Here is a 26,720-nt window from a genome sequence, read left to right on the forward strand (position 1 = left end):
TGCAGTGGTCAGTCTACAATCTAACTTTTAACTTATAAACACGTATCCATTAGTGCAGTGGTCAGTCTACAATCTAACTTTTAACTTATAAACACGTATCCATTAGTGCAGTGGTCAGTCTACAATCTAACTGTTTAACTTTAAATACGTGTCCATTAGTGCAGTGGTCAGTCTACAATCTAACTGTTTAACTTTAAATACGTGTCCATTAGTGCAGTGGTCAGTCTACAATCTAACTGTTTAACTTTAAATACGTGTCCATTAGTGCAGTGGTCAGTCTACAATCTAACTGTTTAACTTTAAATACGTGTCCATTAGTGCAGTGGTCAGTCTACAATCTAACTGTTTAACTTTAAATACGTGTCCATTAGTGCAGTGGTCAGTCTACAATCTAACTGTTTAACTTTAAATACGTGTCCATTAGTGCAGTGGTCAGTCACAATCTAACTGTTTAACTTTAAATACGTGTCCATTAGTGCAGTGGTCAGTCACAACAACTACCTGTACACGTCTGAGACGGTCTTGACTTGTAATTCCCCATCGATCATCGATCAATCTCCTCTTTAGCTTCAGTGTCGAGCAGCACAGTCACAGACGCACAATCACAGACTCACAATCAGAGAGTCCAGATAAAGACGGATCATGTTAGTCTAAAAATAAACACAAGTCCAATGGAATGACTCACAACTGATCTCCTAATGCCAACATGCCTATGTGTGTGTTTCTGTGTGTATATGTGTGTGTGTATATGTGTGTGTATATACAGTATGTGTTTGTGTATATGTGTGTGTATATACATTATGTGTGTGTGAGGCTCGTGTGTTAAACATTTATAAACATCAACATTTGTTTGAAGAAGAAAAACTGAAGATCTTTGATCTTAATCTTCTTGAAATAAATCTTCAGATAAAAGTCAAAAATGAAGAACAAGTTTTTTTTCATCGTCTTGTTTGTATTTTATTGAGATTCAAACACAAAGAAGATGTTTTTGATCGTTCAACCGTCAAGTCTCTGTAAGTCTTTGTAGACGTCTCTCCTGAAGGTCAACATGTCCTGCAGGTTCTTGCAGGTCAGAGACTCCTGCATGGACGTCAGCTTCACGTCTTCGGGGACATGGAGTCTGGACTTGGTCTTCAAGGCGCTCAGCATCTCCAGGGACGCCTCGAAAGAACTACGTCTGTCGCCGCGAACAGGAAACAGACGAACGTTCCACAGACTGCAGACGTCGGAGGAGAACCTCAGAGGGTCCTGCTCCAGACCCCAGCAGCTGAGAACGTCTCGGAGGACCAGCCCACACAGACTCAGAGACTCGGTCCAGTCTGAAGGTCCAGCTCTGAGCTTCAAGTCGTCCTCAGTTCCCCAGAAGAAAGTCACGAACCTGAGCCGGTTCTCCTGGGTCACACTCAGGGTGTGCATCACCACGTCCTGCGGCACCTTCAGGTCCGAGGTGACCCAGCAGCCGCTGAGAACCGAACCTCGGCCCACAGACACTCCTGCTTCCAGACGACAGAACTCCACCACAGACCCGGGTCCCACGGAGGAGGTGGGCTGGAGGAGGCTGTTCATGACACAAGAGTCGGACGTCAGACCCAGCTCCGTCCTCAGACCCTGTTCCCGGGTCAGGTGGAAGAGATACTCCAGCGTGGTTCCCATGTGGTAGAACCTGGAGTTGTTGAGGAGGATGACGTTGAGTGGAGTTCCTCTGAGATGATGAAAGATCTTCAGACGGACATCCACCAGAGTCTCCTCCTCCGTCACCACGTTCCCGGAGTTCCCGGTGTAGTCCGGGGTGGCGTCCGGACCGAGCGCCTGGAGGAAGTCTCCGTAGGCGTCGATCTCACACCGCAGGGGGTGGATCTGGTCCAGCAGATGGATGAGACTCAGGGCGGTGCCCGAGTCCATGTAGTAGGTGCTGTCGGTGTAGACCAGCTCCGACGGGGAGCCGGGCTCGCACACGGCTCCCGCCGCCCTCATGGTCTCCACGCTGGGCTTGTGGAGGAAGCGCAGGCAGGACTTGAGCTGCATCTCCTGGTGAGGGTCTGAGGACGAGTCCAGGACGAACACGCCGTGCGAGGATCCCACGGTCAGGGCTGAAGGGTGAGCCAGAGCCGTGAAGCCGGGTCTGTGGAAGGAGAGTCTCTCGGGACTGCTGTAGAGCTCCACGTCGTCTGCACACGTCACCAACACGCCAGGCTTCATGGCCGACGGGAACTCCACGTACATGGCCAGCTTCAGCTCCAGCATCTGGTAGAGCGGCAGAGGAACCGCCATGAAGATCTTCCCCAGAGCACTGGCCGAGGGAAGACGCTGGCTGGAGCCTCCTGGAGCCACGAGGACACGGATCAGACTCGATGATTCAGTGACTCACAAACACATCAAATCAATCAATCAATCAATCAATCAATCAATCAATCAATCAGTGACATCACATCACAATATTAAAGTGAACAATTCAAACGTTGAAACTTATAACCATGTCATTGAAATAATGTTTTTAACCTTTTCATCATTTCTAGGAATTAATGTGACTCACAAACTAACAGAAACATCAACATCAACAACAGTCATCATCAACAACAGTCAACATCAACAACAGTCAACATCAACAACAGTCATCATCAACAACAGTCAACATCAACAACAGTCATCATCAACAAAAGTCATCATCAACAACAGTCAACATCAACAACAGTCATCATCAACAACAGTCATCATCAACAAAAGTCATCATCAACAACAGTCAACATCAACAACAGTCAACATCAACAACAGTCAACATCAACAACAGTCAACATCAACAACAGTCATCATCAACAACAGTCAACATCAACAACAGTCATCATCAACAACAGTCATCATCAACAACAGTCATCATCAACAAAAGTCATCATCAACAACAGTCAACATCAACAACAGTCATCATCAACAACAGTCAACATCAACAACAGTCATCATCAACAACAGTCAACATCAACAACAGTCAACATCAACAACAGTCAACATCAACAACAGTCAACATCAACAACAGTCATCATCAACAACAGTCATCATCAACAACAGTCATCATCAACAACAGTCATCATCAACAACAGTCATCATCAACAACAGTCAACATCAACAACAGTCATCATCAACAACAGTCATCATCAACAACAGTCATCATCAACAACAGTCATCATCAACAACAGTCAACATCAACAACAGGCATCATCAACAACAGTCAACATCAACAAAAGTCATCATCAACAACAGTCAACATCAACAACAGTCATCATAAACAACAGTCATCATCAACAACAGTCATCATCAACAACAGTCATCATCAACAACAGTCAACATCAACAACAGTCAACATCAACAACAGTCATCATCAACAACAGTCATCATCAACAACAGTCATCATCAACAACAGTCAACATCAACAACAGTCATCATCAACAACAGTCATCATCAACAACAGTCATCATCAACAACAGTCATCATCAACAACAGTCAACATCAACAACAGTCAACATCAACAATACACAACATCAACAACAGTCAACATCAACAACAGTCATCATCAACAACAGTCAACATCAACAACAGTCAACATCAACAACAGTCAACATCAACAACAGTCAACATCAACAACAGTCATCATCAACAACAGTCATCATCAACAACAGTCATCATCAACAACAGTCATCATCAACAACAGTCAACATCAACAACAGTCATCATCAACAACAGTCATCATCAACAACAGTCAACATCAACAACAGTCATCATCAACAACAGTCAACATCAACAAAAGTCATCATCAACAACAGTCAACATCAACAACAGTCATCATAAACAACAGTCAACATCAACAACAGTCATCATCAACAACAGTCATCATCAACAACAGTCATCATCAACAACAGTCATCATCAACAACAGTCATCATCAACAACAGTCATCATCAACAACAGTCAACATCAACAACAGTGAACATCTGCAACAGTCAACATCAACAACAGTCATCATCAACAACAGTCATCATCAACAACAGTCAACATCAACAACAGTCATCATCAACAACAGTCATCATCAACAACAGTCATCATCAACAACAGTCATCATCAACAACAGTCATCATCAACAACAGTCATCATCAACAACAGTCAACATCAACAACAGTCATCATCAACAACAGTCATCATCAACAACAGTCATCATCAACAACAGTCATCATCAACAACAGTCAACATCAACAACAGTCATCATCAACAACAGTCAACATCAACAAAAGTCATCATCAACAACAGTCAACATCAACAACAGTCATCATCAACAACAGTCATCATCAACAACAGTCATCATCAACAACAGTCAACATCAACAACAGTCATCATCAACAACAGTCAACATCAACAAAAGTCATCATCAACAACAGTCAACATCAACAACAGTCATCATAAACAACAGTCAACATCAACAACAGTCATCATCAACAACAGTCATCATCAACAACAGTCATCATCAACAACAGTCAACATCAACAACAGTCAACATCAACAACAGTCATCATCAACAGTCATCATCAACAACAGTCAACATCAACAACAGTCATCATCAACAACAGTCAACATCAACAACAGTCATCATCAACAACAGTCATCATCAACAACAGTCATCATCAACAACAGTCATCATCAACAACAGTCATCATCAACAACAGTCAACAACAGTCATCATCAACAACAGTCAACATCAACAAAAGTCATCATCAACAACAGTCAACATCAACAACAGTCAACATCAACAACAGTCATCATCAACAACAGTCAACATCAACAACAGTCATCATCAACAACAGTCATCATCAACAACAGTCATCATCAACAACAGTCATCATCAACAACAGTCAACAACAGTCATCATCAACAACAGTCAACATCAACAAAAGTCATCATCAACAACAGTCATCATCAACAACAGTCAACATCAACAACAGTCATCATCAACAACAGTCAACATCAACAATACACAACATCAACAACAGTCAACATCAACAACAGTCATCATCAACAACAGTCATCATCAACAACAGTCAACATCAACAACAGTCATCATCAACAACAGTCAACATCAACAACAGTCATCATCAACAACAGTCAACATCAACAACAGTCATCATCAACAACAGTCATCATCAACAACAGTCATCATCAACAACAGTCAACATCAACAACAGTCATCATCAACAACAGTCATCATCAACAACAGTCATCATCAACAACAGTCATCATCAACAACAGTCAACAACAGTCATCATCAACAACAGTCAACATCAACAAAAGTCATCATCAACAACAGTCATCATCAACAACAGTCAACATCAACAACAGTCATCATCAACAACAGTCAACATCAACAATACACAACATCAACAACAGTCAACATCAACAACAGTCATCATCAACAACAGTCATCATCAACAACAGTCAACATCAACAACAGTCATCATCAACAACAGTCAACATCAACAACAGTCATCATCAACAACAGTCAACATCAACAACAGTCATCATCAACAACAGTCATCATCAACAACAGTCATCATCAACAACAGTCAACATCAACAACAGTCATCATCAACAACAGTCATCATCAACAACAGTCATCATCAACAACAGTCATCATCAACAACAGTCAACATCAACAACAGTCAACATTAACAATACACAACATCAACAACAGTCAACATCAACAACAGTCAACATCAACAACAGTCAACATCAACAACAGTCATCATCAACAACAGTCAACATCAACAACAGTCATCATCAACAACAGTCATCATCAACAACAGTCAACATCAACAACAGTCAACATCAACAACAGTCAACATCAACAACAGTCAACATCAACAACAGTCATCATCAACAACAGTCATCATCAACAACAGTCATCATCAACAACAGTCATCATCAACAACAGTCATCATCAACAACAGTCATCATCAACAACAGTCAACATCAACAACAGTCATCATCAACAACAGTCATCATCAACAACAGTCATCATCAACAACAGTCAACATCAACAACAGGCATCATCAACAACAGTCAACATCAACAAAAGTCATCATCAACAACAGTCAACATCAACAACAGTCATCATAAACAACAGTCAACATCAACAACAGTCATCATCAACAACAGTCATCATCAACAACAGTCAACATCAACAGTCATCATCAACAACAGTCATCATCAACAACAGTCATCATCAACAACAGTCATCATCAACAACAGTCAACATCAACAACAGTCATCATCAACAACAGTCAACATCAACAAAAGTCATCATCAACAACAGTCAACATCAACAACAGTCATCATCAACAACAGTCATCATCAACAACAGTCATCATCAACAACAGTCATCATCAACAACAGTCAACATCAACAACAGTCATCATCAACAACAGTCAACATCAACAAAAGTCATCATCAACAACAGTCAACATCAACAACAGTCATCATAAACAACAGTCAACATCAACAACAGTCATCATCAACAACAGTCATCATCAACAACAGTCATCATCAACAACAGTCATCATCAACAACAGTCAACATCAACAACAGTCATCATCAACAACAGTCATCATCAACAACAGTCATCATCAACAACAGTAATCATCAACAACAGTCAACATCAACAACAGTCATCATCAACAACAGTCATCATCAACAACAGTCATCATCAACAACAGTCAACATCAACAACAGTCATCATCAACAACAGTCAACATCAACAAAAGTCATCATCAACAACAGTCAACATCAACAACAGTCATCATCAACAAAAGTCATCATCAACAACAGTCAACATCAACAACAGTCAACATCAACAACAGTCAACAACAGTCAACATCAACAACAGTCATCATCAACAACAGTCATCATCAACAACAGTCATCATCAACAACAGTCAACAACAGTCATCATCAACAACAGTCATCATCAACAACAGTCATCATCAACAACAGTCAACATCAACAACAGTCAACATCAACAATACACAACATCAACAACAGTCAACATCAACAACAGTCATCATCAACAACAGTCATCATCAACAACAGTCAACATCAACAACAGTCATCATCAACAACAGTCAACATCAACAACAGTCAACATCAACAACAGTCAACATCAACAACAGTCAACATCAACAACAGTCAACATCAACAACAGTCATCATCAACAACAGTCATCATCAACAACAGTCATCATCAACAACAGTCAACATCAACAACAGTCATCATCAACAACAGTCATCATCAACAACAGTCATCATCAACAACAGTCATCATCAACAACAGTCAACATCAACAACAGTCATCATCAACAACAGTCATCATCAACAACAGTCATCATCAACAACAGTCATCATCAACAACAGTCAACATCAACAACAGTCAACATCAACAAAAGTCATCATCAACAACAGTCAACATCAACAACAGTCATCATAAACAACAGTCAACATCAACAACAGTCATCATCAACAACAGTCATCATCAACAACAGTCAACATCAACAACAGTCAACATCAACAACAGTCATCATCAACAACAGTCATCATCAACAACAGTCATCATCAACAACAGTCAACATCAACAACAGTCATCATCAACAACAGTCATCATCAACAACAGTCATCATCAACAACAGTCATCATCAACAACAGTCAACATCAACAACAGTCAACATCAACAATACACAACATCAACAACAGTCAACATCAACAACAGTCATCATCAACAACAGTCATCATCAACAACAGTCAACATCAACAACAGTCAACATCAACAACAGTCAACATCAACAACAGTCAACATCAACAACAGTCATCATCAACAACAGTCATCATCAACAACAGTCATCATCAACAACAGTCATCATCAACAACAGTCATCATCAACAACAGTCATCATCAACAACAGTCAACATCAACAACAGTCAACATCTGCAACAGTCATCATCAACAACAGTCAACATCAACAACAGTCAACATCTGCAACAGTCAACATCAACAACAGTCATCATCAACAACAGTCATCATCAACAACAGTCAACATCAACAACAGTCATCATCAACAACAGTCATCATCAACAACAGTCATCATCAACAACAGTCATCATCAACAACAGTCATCATCAACAACAGTCAACATCAACAACAGTCATCATCAACAACAGTCATCATCAACAACAGTCATCATCAACAACAGTCATCATCAACAACAGTCATCATCAACAACAGTCAACATCAACAACAGTCATCATCAACAACAGTCAACATCAACAAAAGTCATCATCAACAACAGTCAACATCAACAACAGTCATCATCAACAACAGTCATCATCAACAACAGTCATCATCAACAACAGTCAACATCAACAACAGTCATCATCAACAACAGTCAACATCAACAAAAGTCATCATCAACAACAGTCAACATCAACAACAGTCATCATAAACAACAGTCAACATCAACAACAGTCATCATCAACAACAGTCATCATCAACAACAGTCATCATCAACAACAGTCATCATCAACAACAGTCAACATCAACAACAGTCATCATCAACAGTCATCATCAACAACAGTCATCATCAACAACAGTCAACATCAACAACAGTCATCATCAACAACAGTCAACATCAACAACAGTCATCATCAACAACAGTCATCATCAACAACAGTCATCATCAACAACAGTCATCATCAACAACAGTCATCATCAACAACAGTCAACAACAGTCATCATCAACAACAGTCAACATCAACAAAAGTCATCATCAACAACAGTCAACATCAACAACAGTCAACATCAACAACAGTCATCATCAACAACAGTCAACATCAACAACAGTCATCATCAACAACAGTCATCATCAACAACAGTCATCATCAACAACAGTCATCATCAACAACAGTCATCATCAACAACAGTCAACAACAGTCATCATCAACAACAGTCAACATCAACAAAAGTCATCATCAACAACAGTCATCATCAACAACAGTCAACATCAACAACAGTCATCATCAACAACAGTCATCATCAACAACAGTCAACAACAGTCATCATCAACAACAGTCAACATCAACAAAAGTCATCATCAACAACAGTCATCATCAACAACAGTCAACATCAACAACAGTCAACATCAACAACAGTCAACATCAACAACAGTCAACATCAACAACAGTCATCATCAACAACAGTCATCATCAACAACAGTCATCATCAACAACAGTCAACATCAACAACAGTCAACATCAACAACAGTCTACACACCTGCATGGATCAGCATCACCTTCAAACTGCTCAGAGTTCCCCCGAAGATTCCCTCCAGTTGTTTGAGGCAGTGAAGAGTTGAGCCTCCGTTTCCTACGATCACAGAATTGTGGTTATTTTTTTTTTATCATTGATAGTTTTGTTTGTTATTGTTATTGTTGTGGTTAATGTTTCTATTATTGATAGTTTTGTTTGTTATTGTTGTGGTTATTGTTTCTATCATTTATAGTTTTGTTTTTTATTATTATTGTTGTGGTTATTTTTTCTATCATTGATAGTTGTGTTTGTTATTGTTGTGGTTATTGTTTCTATTATTGATATTTTTGTTTTTTATTATTATTGTTGTGGTCATTGTTTCTATCATTGATAGTTTTGTTTGTTATGATTATTGTTGTGGTTATTTTTTCTATCATTGATAGTTTTGTTTGTTATGATTATTGTTGTGGTTATTGTTTCTATCATTGATAGTTTTGTTTGTTATGATTATTGTTGTGGTTATTGTTTCTATCATTGATAGTTTTGTTTGTTATGATTATTGTTGTGGTTATTGTTTCTATCATTGATAGTTTTGTTTGTTATGATTATTGTTGTGGTTATTGTTTCTATCATTGATAGTTTTGTTTGTTATTATTATTGTTGTGGTTATTGTTTCTATCATTGATAGTTTTGTTTGTTATGATTATTGTTGTGGTTATTGTTTCTATCATTAATAGTTTTGTTTGTTATGATTATTGTTGTGGTTATTGTTTCTGTCATTGATAGTTTTGTTTGTTATGATTATTGTTGTGGTTATTTTTTCTATCATTGATAGTTTTGTTTGTTATTATTATTGTTGTGGTTATTTTTTCTATCATTGATAGTTTTGTTTGTTATGATTATTGTTGTGGTTATTGTTTCTATCATTGATTGTTTTGTTTGTTATGATTATTGTTGTGGTTATTTTTTCTATCATTGATAGTTTTGTTTGTTATTATTATTGTTGTGGTTATTGTTTCTATCATTGATAGTTTTGTTTGTTATGATTATTGTTGTGGTTATTGTTTCTATCATTGATAGTTTTGTTTGTTATGATTATTGTTGTGGTCATTGTTTCTATCATTGATAGTTTTGTTTGTTATGATTATTGTTGTGGTTATTGTTTCTATCATTGATAGTTTTGTTTGTTATGATTATTGTTGTGGTTATTGTTTCTATCATTGATAGTTTTGTTTGTTATGGTTATTGTTGTGGTTATTGTTTCTATCATTGATAGTTTTGTTTGTTATGATTATTGTTGTGGTTATTGTTTCTATTATTGATATTTTTTTTTGTTATTGTTGTTGTTATTTTTTTAATCATTGTTACTTTAGCTGTAGTATGTTTTTATCGTTATTGTTTTTATGTTGGTAAATAGTTATTGTTGTTGTTAACACAGTAAAAGGTGTTTACAGTCGCACCTATCTTGGCTCCAGGAGGGTCAGAGAACACATGGTACTGGACCAGAGGAAGTTCATAGCTCAGGACTTTGTCTCGGATCTGGACCTCATAGGATTCTCTCTGGGCGTCATCAGCAGCAGAAACCACCACCAAGTCCCAGAACTCCTGTGACGTCACAGCGCGACCTGCGGAAGATTAAAGTAAGACCATTCATAAAAGAAACACCAAGATTAAAAAAAGAAACACCAACATTGATAAAACAAACACCAAGATTCATAGACAAACACCAAGATTCATAAAGAAACACCAAGATTCATAAAAGAAACACCAAGATTCATAAAGAAACACCAAGATTCATAAAATAAACACCAAGATTCATAAAAGAAACACCAAGATTCATAAAAGAAACACCAAGATTCATAAAACAAACACCAACATTCATAAACAAACACCAAGATTCATAAAGAAACACCAAGATTCATAAAAGAAACACCAAGATTCATAAAACAAACACCAACATTCATAAACAAACACCAAGATTCATAAAAGAAACACCAATATTCATAAAACAAACACCAACATTCATAAACAAACACCAAGATTCATAAAAGAAACACCAATATTCATAAAACAAACACCAACATTCATAAACAAACACCAACATTCATAAAGAAACACCAACATTCATAAAATAAACACCAACATTCATAAAACAAACACCAACATTCATAAAACAAACACCAAGATTCATAAAACAAACACCAACATTCATAAAAGAAACACCAACATTCATAAAAGAAACACCAAGATAAATAAAAGAAACACCAAGATTCATAAAGAAACACCAAGATTACTAAAAGAAACATCAAGATTCATAAAAGAAACACCAAGATTCCTAAAAGAAACACCAAGATTCATAAAGAAACACCAAGATTCATAAAAGAAACACCAAGATTCATAAAAGAAACACCAAGATAAATAAAATAAACACCAAGATTCCTAAAAGAAACACCAAGATTCATAAAGAAACACCAAGATTCATAAAAAAACACCAAGATAAATAAAATAAACACCAAGATTCCTAAAAGAAACACCAAGATTCCTAAAAGAAACACCAAGATTCATAAAGAAACACCAAGATTAATAAAATAAACACCAAGATTCCTAAAAGAAACACCAACATTCATAAAACAAACACCAACATTCATAAAATAAACACCCAGATTCATAAAACAAACACCAAGATTCATAAAAGAAACACCAAGATTCATAAAACAAACACGAACATTCATAAAACAAACACCAAGATTCATAAAAGAAACACCAAGATTCATAAAAGAAACACCAACATTCATAAAGAAACACCAACATTCATGAAAGAAACACCAAGATAAATAAAAGAAACACCAAGATTCATAAAAGAAACACCAAGATTCATAAAAGAAACACCAAGATAAATAAAATAAACATCAAGATTCCTAAAAGAAAAACCAAGATTCCTAAAAGAAACACCAAGATTCATAAAGAAACACCAAGATTAATAAAATAAACACCAAGATTCCTAAAAGAAACACCAACATTCATAAAACAAACACCAACATTCATAAAATAAACACCCAGATTCATAAAAGAAACACCAACATTCATAAAACAAACACAAGATTCATAAAAGAAAGACCAAGATTCATAAAAGAAACACCAAGATTCATAAAAGAAACACCAAGATTCATAAAAGAAACACCAAGATTCATAAAACAAACACCAAGATTCATAAAACAAACACCAAGATTCATAAAAGAAACACCAAGATTCATAAAACAAACACCAAGATTCATAAAAGAAACACCAAGATTCAAAAAAGAAACACCAACATTCATAAAGAAACACCAAGATTCATAAAGAAACACCAACATTCATAAAAGAAACACCAAGATAAATAAAAGAAACACCAAGATTCATAAAACAAACACCAAGATTCATAAAAGAAACACCAAGATTCATAAAAGAAACACCAACATTCATAAAGAAACACCAAGATTCATAAAGAAACACCAACATTCATAAAAGAAACACCAAGATAAATAAAAGAAACACCAAGATTCATAAAAGAAACACCAAGATTCATAAAAGAAACACCAAGATAAATAAAATAAACACCAAGATTCCTAAAAGAAACACCAAGATTCCTAAAAGAAACACCAAGATTCATAAAGAAACACCAAGATTAATAAAATAAACACCAAGATTCCTAAAAGAAACACCAACATTCATAAAACAAACACCAACATTCATAAAATAAACACCAAGATTCATAAAACAAACACCAAGATTCATAAAGAAACACCAAGATTCATAAAGAAACACCAAGATTAATAAAATAAACACCAAGATTCATAAAAGAAACACCAACATTCATAAAACAAACACCAACATTCATAAAATAAACACCCAGATTCATAAAAGAAACACCAAGATTCATAAAACAAACACCAAGATTCATAAAACAAACACCAAGATTCATAAAACAAACACCAAGATTCATAAAAGAAACACCAACATTCATAAAACAAACACCAAGATTCATAAAAGAAAAACCAAGATTCATAAAAGAAACACCAACATTCATAAAGAAACACCAAGATTCATAAAGAAACACCAACATTCATAAAAGAAACACCAAGATAAATAAAAGAAACACCAAGATTCATAAAACAAACACCAAGATTCATAAAAGAAACACCAAGATTCATAAAAGAAACACCAACATTCATAAAGAAACACCAACATTCATAAAGAAACACCAAGATTCATAAAGAAACACCAACATTCATAAAAGAAACACCAAGATAAATAAAAGAAACACCAAGATTCATAAAAGAAACACCAAGATTCATAAAAGAAACACCAAGATTCAAAAAGAAACACCAAGATTAATAAAATAAACACCAAGATTCCTAAAAGAAACACCCAGATTCATAAAAGAAACACCAACATTCATAAAACAAACACCAAGATTCATAAAAGAAACACCAAGATTCATAAAAGAAACACCAAGATTCATAAAAGAAACACCAAGATTCATAAAAGAAACACCAACATTCATAAACAAACACCAACATTCATAAAGAAACACCAAGATTCATAAAGAAACACCAACATTCATAAAAGAAACACCAAGATAAATAAAAGAAACACCAAGATTAAAAAAAGAAACACCAACATTCATAAAACAAACACCAAGATTCATAAAACAAACACCAACATTCATAAAGAAACACCAAGATTCATAAAGAAACACCAAGATTCATAAAGAAACACCAAGATTCATAAAAGAAACACCACGATTCATAAAGAAACACCAAGATTCATAAAAGAAACACCAAGATTCATAAAAGAAACACCAAGAATCATAAAACAAACACCAACATTCATAAACAAACACCAACATTCATAAAAGAAACACCAACATTCATAAAGAAACACCAAGATTCATAAAACAAACACCAACATTCATAAACAAACACCAAGATTCATAAAAGAAACACCAATATTCATAAAACAAACACCAACATTCATAAACAAACACCAACATTCATAAAGAAACACCAAGATTCATAAAAGAAACACCAACATTCATAAAACAAACACCAACATTCATAAAACAAACACCAAGATTAATAAAAGAAACACCAAGATTCATAAAAGAAACACCAAGATTCATAAAAGAAACACCAAGATAAATAAAAGAAACACCAAGATTCATAAAAGAAACAGCAACATTCATAAAGAAACACCAAGATTACTAAAAGAAACATCAAGATTCATAAAAGAAACACCAAGATTCATAAAAGAAACACCAAGATTCCTAAAAGAAACATCAAGATTCATAAAAGAAACACCAAGATTCATAAAAGAAACACCAAGATAAATAAAAGAAACACCAAGATTCATAAAACAAACACCAAGATTCATAAAACAAACACCAAGATTCATAAAGAAACACCAAGATTACTAAAAGAAACATCAAGATTCATAAAAGAAACACCAAGATTCATAAAAGAAACACCAAGATTCATAAAAGAAACACCAAGATTCATAAAAGAAACAGCAACATTCATAAAGAAACACCAAGATTCATAAAAGAAACATCAAGATTCATAAAAGAAACACCAAGATTCATAAAAGAAACACCAAGATTCATAAAAGAAACGCCAAGATTCATAAAGAAACACCAAGTTTCATAAAAGAAACACCAAGATTCATAAAAGAAACACCAAGATAAATAAAATAAACACCAAGATTCATAAAAGAAACACCAAGATTCCTAAAAGAAACACCAAGATTCATAAAGAAACACCAAGATTCCTAAAAGAAACACCAACATTCATAAAACAAACACCAACATTCATAAAATAAACACCCAGATTCATAAAAGAAACACCAACATTCATAAAGAAACACCAAGATTCCTAAAAGAAACACCAACATTCATAAAACAAACACCAACATTCATAAAATAAACACCCAGATTCATAAAAGAAACACCAACATTCATAAAGAAACACCAAGATTCATAAAACAAACACCAAGATTCATAAAACAAACACCAAGATTCATAAAGAAACACCAAGATTACTAAAATAAACATCAAGATTCATAAAAGAAACACCAAGATTCATAAAAGAAACACCAAGATTCATAAAAGAAACACCAAGATTCATAAAAGAAACAGCAACATTCATAAAGAAACACCAAGATTACTAAACGAAACATCAAGATTCATAAAAGAAACACCAAGATTCATAAAAGAAACATCAAGATTCATAAAAGAAACACCAAGATTCATAAAAGAAACACCAAGATTCATAAAAGAAACGCCAAGATTCATAAAGAAACACCAAGTTTCATAAAAGAAACACCAAGATTCATAAAAGAAACACCAAGATAAATAAAATAAACACCAAGATTCCTAAAAGAAACACCAAGATTCCTAAAAGAAACACCAAGATTCATAAAGAAACACCAAGATTCCTAAAAGAAACACCAACATTCATAAAACAAACACCAACATTCATAAAATAAACACCAAGATTCATAAAAGAAACACCAAGATTCATAAAACAAACACCAACATTCATAAACAAACACCAACATTCATAAAGAAACACCAAGATTCATAAAGAAACACCAACATTCATAAAAGAAACACCAAGATAAATAAAAGAAACACCAAGATTCATAAAAGAAACACCAAGTTTCATAAAAGAAACACCAAGATTCATAAAAGAAACAGCAAGTTTCATAAAAGAAACACCAAGATTCATAAAATAAACACCCAGATTCATAAAAGAAACACCAACATTCATAAAACAAACACCAACATTCATAAAAGAAACACCAAGATTCATAAAAGAAACACCAAGATTCATAAAACAAACACCAACATTCATAAACAAACACCAACATTCATAAAGAAACACCAAGATTCATAAAGAAACACCAACATTCATAAAAGAAACACCAAGATAAATAAAAGAAACACCAAGATTCATAAAAGAAACACCAAGATTCATAAAAGAAACACCAAGATTCATTAGAAACACCAATATTCATAAAAGAAACACCAAGATTCATAAAAGAAACACCAAGATTCATAAAAGAAACACCAAGATTCATAAAGAAACACCAAGATTCATAAACAAACACCAATATTCATAAAAGAAACACCAAGATTCATAAAAGAAACACCAAGATTCATAAAAGAAACACCAACATTCATAAAAGAAACACCAAGATTACTAAAAGAAACACCAAGATTCATAAAACAAACACCAACATTCATAAAAGAAACACCAAGATTCATAAAAGAAACACCAAGATTAATAAAAGAAACACCAAGTTTCATAAAAGAAACACCAAGATTCATAAAGGAAACACCAAGATAAATAAAAGAAACACCAAGATTCCTAAAAGAAACACCAAGATTCATAAAAGAAACACCAAGATTCATAAAGAAACACCAAGATTCATAAAAGAAACACCAAGATTCATAAAAGAAACACCAAGATTCATAAAAGAAACACCAAGATTCATAAAGAAACAGCAACATTCATAAAGAAACACCAAGATGCATAAAAGAAACACCAAGATTCATAGAAGAAACACCAAGATAAATAAAAGAAACACCAAGATTCTTAAAAGAAACAGCAACATTCATAAAAGAAACACCAAGATAAATAAAAGAAACACCAAGATTCCTAAAAGAAACAGCAACATTCATAAAGAAACACCAAGATTACTAAAATAAACACCAAGATTCATAAAAGAAACACCAAGATTCATAAAGAAACACCAACATTCATAAAGAAACACCAAGATAAATAAAAGAAACACCAAGTTTCATAAAAGAAACACCAAGTTTCATAAAAGAAACACCAAGATTCATAAAAGAAACAGCAAGTTTCATAAAAGAAACACCAAGATTCATAAAAGAAACAGCAACATTCATAAAAGAAACACCAAGATTCATAAAGAAACACCAACATTCATAAAAAAAACGCCAAGATTCATAAAGAAACACCAACATTCATAAAGAAACACCAACATTCATAAAAGAAACACCAACATTCATAAAAGAAACACCAACATTCATAAAGAAACACCAAGATTAATAAACAAACATCAACATTCATAAAGAAACACCAACATTCATAAAAGAAACACCAACATTCATAAAGAAACACCAACATTCATAAAGAAACACCAACATTCATAAAAGAAACACCAACATTCATAAAAGAAACACCAACATTCATAAAGAAACACCAAGATTAATAAACAAACATCAACATTCATAAAGAAACACCAACATTCATAAAAGAAACACCAACATTCATAAAGAAACACCAACATTCATAAAGAAACACCAACATTCATAAAAGAAACACCAACATTCATAAAGAAACACCAACATTCATAAACAAAAACCAAGATTCATAAACAAACACCAAGATTAATAAACAAACACCAAGATTCATAAAACAAAAACCAAGATTCATAAACAAAAACCAAGATTCATAAACAAACACCAAGATTCATAAACAAACACCATGATTCATAAACAAACAACAAGATTCATAAACAAACACCAAGATTCATCAACAAACACCAAGATTAATAAAACAAACACCAACATTCATAAAAGAAACACCAACATTCATGAAACAAACACCAAGATTCATAAAGAAACACCAACATTCATAAAAGAAACACCAACATTCATAAACAAACACCAAGATTAATAAACAAACACCAAGATTCATAAACAAACACCAACATTCATAAAACAAACACCAAGATTCATAAAACAAACACCAAGATTCATAAACAAACACCATGATTCATAAACAAACAACAAGATTCATAAACAAACACCAACATTCATAAAACAAACACCAAGATTCATTAAACAAACACCAAGATTCATAAAAGAAACACCAATATTCATAAAACAAACACCAAGATTCATAAACAAACACCAAGATTAATAAACAAACACCAAGATTCATTAAACAAACACCAACATTCATAAAACAAACACCAAGATTCATTAAACGAACACCAAGATTCATAAAGAAACACCAATATTCATAAAACAAACACCAAGATTCATAAACAAACACCATGATTCATAAACAAACAACAAGATTCATAAACAAACACCAAGATTAATAAACAAACACCAAGATTCATAAACAAACACCAAGATTCATAAACAAACACCAACATTCATAAAACAAACACCAAGATTCATAAACAAACACCAACATTCATAAAACAAACACCAAGATTCATAAACAAAAACCAAGATTCATAAAACAAACACCAAGATTCATAAAACAAACACCAAGATTCATAAAAGAAACACCAAGATTCATAAAACAAACACCAAGATTCATAAAACAAACACCAAGATTCATAAAACAAACACCAAGATTCATAAAAGAAACACCAAGATTCATAAAAGAAACGCCAAGATTCATAAACAAACACCAAGATTCATAAAACAAACACCAAGATTCATAAAACAAACACCAAGATTCATAAAACAAACACCAAGATTCATAAAACAAACACCAAGATTCATAAAAGAAACGCCAAGATTCATAAACAAACACCAAGATTCATAAAAGAAACACCAAGATTCATAAAACAAACACCAAGATTCATAAAACAAACACCAAGATTCATAAAACAAACACCAAGATTCATAAAAGAAACACCAAGATTCATAAAACAAACACCAAGATTCATAAAAGAAACACCAAGATTCATAAAACAAACACCAAGATTCATAAAACAAACACCAAGATTCATAAAAGAAACACCAAGATTCATAAAACAAACACCAAGATTCATAAAACAAACACCAAGATTCATAAAAGAAACACCAAGATTCATAAAAGAAACGCCAAGATTCATAAACAAACACCAAGATTCATAAAACAAATACCAAGATTCATAAACAAACACCAAACCTCGTAATGAATCAAACATCTTCAACTTTTCTCTCGTCGCTTGTCTGATCTTCTGTTTGTTTTGCTGCTTCATTCTGCTTCTCTGACGAGTCACTTCCGGGTTGGTCACGTGACACGCGAGAGGAAACGCACGTGACTATGAAAGGCAACATGTCCGTGTTTTGACAGATTACATGAAAAACATGATCACGTTGGACTAGTTTAATTATTAATGAAGTTTAAACTTAATTCATTAATTAAACTGAATCACACGCTAGTGATGACGACATGAACGTGAACCACTGAAGATCATCTCGCGAGGCTTCATCTGCACTACACTGCCATCATGCGGACAGTTGGTAACATTACATATTTACTGCGAAGATTATTCTGATCATGAAAAAATGTTCTTGACTGACTTGTTTAATACTTATATACTTATAATACTTATAATACTCATAATACTTATGTACTTATATACTTATAATACTCATAATACTTATGTACTTATAATACTTATATACTTATAATACTTAAAATACTCATAATACTTATGTACTTATATACTTATAATACTTATAGACTTAGACTTAGACTTAGACTTAGACTGCACTTTATTGATCCTTTGAGACGACACTCTCAGGGAAATTTCTGTTTTCCAGCAGCACAGAAGGAATAGAGAAAAACCAAAAAGCACACAGAAGAGGACGATAGCATTAAATAACAACAACAGTAACTGAATATAATGACAGTATAAACAAAATATAAATATAAATAAAATAAAATAAACTAACAAAGTGACTTTACGTTATTTCAAATGAAAGTGTCAGAGTGTTGTTATCCACTGTAGAGGTGAAGTGTCAGAGTGTTGTTATCCACTGTAGAGGTGAAGTGTCAGAGTGTTGTTATCCACTGTAGAGGTGGAAGTGTCAGAGTGTTGTTATCCACTGTAGAGGTGAAGTGTCAGAGTGTTGTTAATCCACTGTAGAGGTGGAAGTGTCAGAGTGTTGTTAATCCACTGTAGAGGTGGAAGTGTCAGAGTGTTGTTATCCACTGTAGAGGTGGAAGTGTCAGAGTGTTGTTAATCCACTGTAGAGGTGGAAGTGTCAGAGTGTTGTTATCCACTGTAGAGGTGGAAGTGTCAGAGTGTTGTTAATCCACTGTAGAGGTGAAGTGTCAGAGTGTTGTTATCCACTGTAGAGGTGGAAGTGTCAGAGTGTTGTTAATCCACTGTAGAGGTGAAGTGTCAGAGTGTTGTTATCCACTGTAGAGGTGGAAGTGTCAGAGTGTTGTTAATCCACTGTAGAGGTGAAGTGTCAGAGTGTTGTTATCCACTGTAGAGGTGGAAGTGTCAGAGTGTTGTTAATCCACTGTAGAGGTGGAAGTGTCAGAGTGTTGTTATCCACTGTAGAGGTGGAAGTGTCAGAGTGTTGTTATCCACTGTAGAGGTGGAAGTGTCAGAGTGTTGTTAATCCACTGTAGAGGTGAAGTGTCAGAGTGTTGTTATCCACTGTAGAGGTGAAGTGTCAGAATTTTGTTAATCCACTGTAGAGGTGAAGTGTCAGAGTGTTGTTAATCCACTGTAGAGATGAAGTGTCAGAGTGTTGTTAATCCACTGTAGAGGTGGAAGTGTCAGAGTGTTGTTATCCACTGTAGAGGTGAAGTGTCAGAGTGTTGTTATCCACTGTAGAGGTGAAGTGTCAGAGTGTTGTTATCCACTGTAGAGGTGAAGTGTCAGAATGTTGTTAATCCACTGTAGAGGTGAAGTGTCAGAGTGTTGTTAATCCACTGTAGAGATGAAGTGTCAGAGTGTTGTTAATCCACTGTAGAGGTGGAAGTGTCAGAGTGTTGTTAATCCACTGTAGAGGTGGAAGTGTCAGAGTGTTGTTATCCACTGTAGAGGTGAAGTGTCAGAGTGTTGTTATCCACTGTAGAGGTGGAAGTGTCAGGGTGTTGTTATCCACTGTAGAGGTGGAAGTGTCAGAGTGTTGTTATCCACTGTAGAGGTGAAGTGTCAGAGTGTTGTTATCCACTGTAGAGGTGGAAGTGTCAGAGTGTTGTTATCCACTGTAGAGGTGAAGTGTCAGAGTGTTGTTATCCTCTGTAGAGGTGAAGTGTCAGAGTGTTGTTATCCACTGTAGAGGTGAAGTGTCAGAGTGTTGTTATCCACTGTAGAGGTGAAGTGTCAGAGTGTTGTTATCCTCTGTAGAGGTGAAGTGTCAGAGTGTTGTTATCCACTGTAGAGGTGAAGTGTCAGAGTGTTGTTATCCTCTGTAGAGGTGAAGTGTCAGAGTGTTGTTATCCACTGTAGAGGTGGAAGTGTCAGAGTGTTGTTATCCACTGTAGAGGTGAAGTGTCAGAGTGTTGTTAATCCACTGTAGAGGTGGAAGTGTCAGAGTGTTGTTATCCACTGTAGAGATGAAGTGTCAGAGTGTTGTTATCCACTGTAGAGGTGGACGTGTCAGAGTGTTGTTATCCACTGTAGAGGTGGAAGTGTCAGAGTGTTGTTATCCACTGTAGAGGTGGAAGTGTCAGAGTGTTGTTATCCACGTTAGAGGTGGAAGTGTCAGAGTGTTGTTAATCCACTGTAGAGGTGAAGTGTCAGAGTGTTGTTAATCCACTGTAGAGGTGAAGTGTCAGAGTGTTGTTAATCCACTGTAGAGATGAAGTGTCAAGAGTGTTGTTAATCCACTGTAGAGATGAAGTGTCAGACTCCTTCCCCTCCGACTCCAGCCCCAAGCAACCTCCTCCCCCCAAGTGAGGAGTTGTACAGCCTGATGGTGTGAAAGACAAAGGAGTTTCTCAGTCTATTGGTCCTACACTTGGGGAGCAGCAGTCTCTGAGTGAACCCTCAGTCTATTGGTCCTACACTTGGGGAGCAGCAGTCTCTGAGTGAACCCTCAGTCTATTGGTCCTACACTTGGGGAGCAGCAGTCTCTGAGTGAACCCTCAGTCTATTGGTCATACACTTGGGGAGCAGCAGTCTCTGATTGAACCCTCAGTCTATTGGTCCTACACTTGGGGAGCAGCAGTCTCTGAGTGAACCCTCAGTCTATTGGTCATACACTTGGGGAGCAGCAGTCTCTGATTGAACCCTCAGTCTATTGGTCCTACACTTGGGGAGCAGCAGTCTCTGAGTGAACCCTCAGTCTATTGGTCATACACTTGGGGAGCAGCAGTCTCTGATTGAACCCTCAGTCTATTGGTCCTACACTTGGGGAGCAGCAGTCTCTGAGTGAACCCTCAGTCTATTGGTCCTACACTTGGGGAGCAGCAGTCTCTGAGTGAACCCTCAGTCTATTGGTTCTACACTTGGGGAGCAGCAGTCTCTGAGTGAACCTCTGGTTGGTGATGACAGTGTGCAGAGGCTGGTGTCATCCATGATGTCCATCAGTTTGTCCTCTTCACTTCCGCTTCCGGTGAGCCTTTGATCGGCTGCTTGAAACGTAAGCTCCTGCAATAATTGCCAAAAACAGTCGTTTTAACGACTACTTGTCCGGATATTATGCTCATATCACTTAAGATATGTCTCAAGCATCTCGGATCTATGATCGTGATGCTCTTTTCAACATCAGAGAGTCGATGGAGGACTTCACTCGCGACCGTTACCAACGTCCGGTGAACGTGTTTCCGGCTCCGCTTCTCATCGACTCGGACTCTGTGGAATATCGTTTGATCTCTCGAGTACCGGGCGATTTCCACAAGGGATCGAGTCGGGCTGGAGTACAGGTCAGGATGAGACGTGCAGTTGCGATCGCTCGGAACAACTCTGACGTCATCGAACGTCATCGATATTTGATCGACATCCCTCTCACTGTGTGTGACGACACATCAGCGCTGCCGTCTGTCCAGACCTCAACGAAAGGTGGTAAGATTTTTTCATTTCCTCTCTTTAATTCGACTTTTACAACCGAGTTGAACTTCAGTGACAGCTGGTACCACGTGACCGCTGTTCGCTTCAAAAGATCCCGCTCTGCGCGCCTGTCAGTGACGCGGCGTCGTCAGTGACGTCATCGGTGCTGAATGTGGGACTTCTTAATGTTCGCTCCATTACTAATAAATCCTTTATTCTTAATGATCTTTTCACAAGAGTTAATTTGGATTTATTATGTCTTTCTGAGACTTGGCAGAGAGAGGAAGAGTTTATTCATCTGAACGAACTCTGTCCAGTAGGGAGCGCTGTCCTGGGGAAGCCTCGCCTCTCTGGTCGTGGAGGAGGTCTTGCTACTGTTTTTAGGGAGAGTTGTTCTTGCAAAGTGATTCAGACACAGGAATTCACTTCTTTTGAGTCTCAGATGATCTTGGTTGGTTCTACAAGACCTTTCTATTGTGTGTCAATCTACCGTCCGCCTGGTCCTGCGGCGATGTTCTTGAAAGACTTTAGTGACTTCTTATCTTCCATTATTCAGATGGAATCTGTTCTTATTCTTGGAGACTTTAATCTTCATGTTGATGACGTCACATCTTGTTCTGCTAAAGAACTTTTAACTTTAACTGAAGCCTTTAATTTTGAGCAACATGTTTCTGAACCCACTCATCAAAAAGGCCACATTTTAGACTTAGTTTTTACTCTTGGCCTGAACATTTCTAATGTATCTGTACATGATGTCCACCTGAGTGATCATTCTCTTGTCTTGTTCAACCTGGACTTCATCCCTGAACCTAAGCCTTTGAAAGTTAGGTCTCAGAGGCGTGTCATCTCAGCCGATACTGCAGACAGTTTTTCTGCTATGTTTGACCGTCTTTCCTTTGATGACTGTCCAGATGTGGACAGTTTGATTCACTGTTTTACTGATCATTGTGTTGAAATACTGGATCAAGTGGCACCTGTTAAATCGAACTTGAAAATTCAGAAAAAACGGTGCCCTTGGACAAATGAAGATCTCCTGAGTCTGAAGAGACTTTGTCGAAAGACTGAGCGTCTCTGGAAGTCTACTAAACTTGAGGTGCACAGACTTCACCTCAGGGATCTGTTGACTTCTTACAATGAGATGGTAGAAACTGCTAGATCTGATTACATCAGAAAACTGGTAGCAGCAAATAGGAAAAACCCCAAAGTTTTGTTTGACACGATTAATTCTCTCGTGTCTCCTGCTCCTCAAATCACGCCGGTCTTCTGTGAAGCTGACAGCAATGCATTGTTGAGATTTTTCATTGACAAAATTAAATTGATCAAAGAGAAAATCTCTCCCCCTTTGTTGGGAACCCCTACTGTCTCTGAGCCCCTCTCCTCCTCTTGGTCCTCCTTCACTGCTGTATCTTTGGGTGATATTTCAGCACTAGTGAACAAGATGAAACCCTCCTCTTGCTCAGATGACGTCCTTCCTTGTAGGCTTTTTATCAAAGTATTTGATGTAATTGGCCCCTGGGTTACCAATATGGTGAACCTCTCCCTTTCCACAGGGGTTTTTCCCAATGCATTTAAACATGCCATTGTGGAGCCTCTGCTCAAAAAACCAGGCTTAGACCCAACTGACCTCAGTAATTTCAGGCCTATTTCTAAGCTCCCTTTCTTGTCCAAGATCTTGGAGAAGGTGGTGTCCGAGCAGCTGTCTTTGTTCTTGGATCAGAGCGACATCCATGAGAAGTTTCAGTCTGGCTTCCGTAAACATCACTCTACGGAGACAGCTTTACTGAAAGTGTCCAGTGACATCATGATGTCGGCTGACTCTGGTAAATTCACTGTTCTGGTTCTCTTGGATCTGTCGTCAGCCTTTGACACAGTTGATCACCAGATCCTGCTGAGAAGACTGAGGGATGAAGACTGTCTGGGTCTGTGTTAGAATGGTTCTCATCTTACCTTTCTGGGCGCAGTTTTAGTGTATCTGCCAATCAAATGAGGTCTGAATCGGCAGATCTGTTGTGTGGAGTCCCTCAAGGTTCTGTTCTGGGTCCTTTATTGTTTTTGCTGTACTTGATTCCCCTTGGTAAAATCATTAAGAGATTTCCAGATGTTTCTTATCACATTTTTGCTGATGACATCCAGCTCTACTGCTCTTTTGACCCAACTGAGCCCCAAAGGCTGAACAGCTTAGTCAATTGTTTGCTAGAAATCAAACAATGGCTGAGTGAAAACACTTTACAGCTTAATGTGGACAAAACTGAAACTCTGGTGATTGCTCCTGATGATACGATTCCAGGGTTGAGTCAGTACTTGGGTGACCTAGGTCAGTCTGTCAAACTGAGCCTGAGAAACCTGGGTGTTGTATTTGATAAAGACATGTCTCTTGTTCAACACTGTAGAAAACTGACCAGAAACTGTTTCCTTCAACTGAGAAAAATCTCTAAACTTAGGAAAATGCTGTCACAACATGATCTGGAGCTTGTAATCCATGCGTTTGTTTCTTCTTTTCTGGACTATTGTAACAGTTTGTTTTCATGTCTTAACAAGAAGGATCTGTCTCGCCTGCAGTTGATTCAGAACTCTGCAGCGAGAATTCTGACCCGCTCTAGTAGAAGAACTCACATTTCTCCGGTCCTTAAAACTCTTCACTGGCTTCCAGTTTCTTTCAGGATCAACTTTAAAATTCTGGTTCTTACTTTCAGAGCTATTCTTGGTCAGGCTCCTCCTTACATCACTGATCTGATCCAGCCTTACACCCCAGCTCGGGCTCTGAGGTCTGTGGATCAGAATCTACTTATGGTTCCACGCACACGGCTCAGGACCAGAGGAGAGAAATCTTTTCAGGCTGTTGCTCCTAAGCTTTGGAACAATCTTCCTCTCTCTTTGCGCTTGATGGAGTCTACTGACTCCTTTAAGAAACATCTTAAGACGTTTCTATTTGTTCAGGCTTTTCCTTGAATTTCTCGAACTCCTGTGTTGTTCTCGGTGTTATCTTGATCTTTGAAGTATGTACTGTTTTGAGTATTGTTTTGATTGTTAAAGCGCTTTGTGACCCTGGTCTCGAAAAGCGCTATATAAATATATATTACTTACTTACTTACTCTTCTCTGCCACCGACACCAGAGAGTCCAGTTTATTATACTTATATACTTATTATACTTATATACTTATTATACTTTTATACTTATAATACTTGTATACTTATTATACTTATATACTTATTATACTTATATACTTATATACTTATAATACTTATAATACTTATATACTTATATACTTATAATACTTATAATACTTATATACTTATAATACTTATAATACTTATATACTTATATACTTATAATACTTATAATACTTATAATACTTATATACTTATATACTTATAATACTTATAATACTCATAATACTTATGTACTTATATACTTATATACTTATAATACTTATATACTTATATAATTATATACTTATATACTTATAATACTTATATACTTATGTACTTATATACTTATATACTTATAATACTTATATACTTATATATTTGTAATACTTATAGTACTTATAATACTTATATACTTATATACTACTTTCCATCAGGC

General features: G+C 36.2%; 1 protein-coding gene across 2 annotated transcripts in view; it reads right to left on the reverse strand.

Moving 5' to 3' along the window:
* The window catches only part of tnni3k (TNNI3 interacting kinase), a 57,310-nt gene extending 37,936 nt beyond the window's left edge, over positions 1 to 19,374 (reverse strand). The window contains exons 1-5 of one of the 2 annotated variants that reach the window (XM_087783157.1): positions 19,302 to 19,374; positions 10,785 to 10,949; positions 9,349 to 9,441; positions 2,246 to 2,321; positions 502 to 545 (exon numbers count right to left, since the gene is read on the reverse strand). In XM_087783157.1, coding sequence (XP_087639283.1) covers positions 502 to 545; positions 2,246 to 2,321; positions 9,349 to 9,441; positions 10,785 to 10,949; positions 19,302 to 19,374 — 451 coding nt within the window. Of the gene's footprint in view, positions 1 to 501; positions 609 to 2,245; positions 2,322 to 9,348; positions 9,442 to 10,784; positions 10,950 to 19,301 lie in introns of those variants that run through there. The other variant, XM_087783156.1, reaches the window with a different exon arrangement.
* Positions 19,375 to 26,720: the final 7,346 nt, after the last annotated feature.

The sequence above is a fragment of the Callionymus lyra genome, chromosome 2 (assembly GCF_982586985.1).
Source record: "Callionymus lyra chromosome 2, fCalLyr1.hap1.1, whole genome shotgun sequence".
Lineage (NCBI taxonomy): Eukaryota > Metazoa > Chordata > Actinopteri > Syngnathiformes > Callionymidae > Callionymus > Callionymus lyra.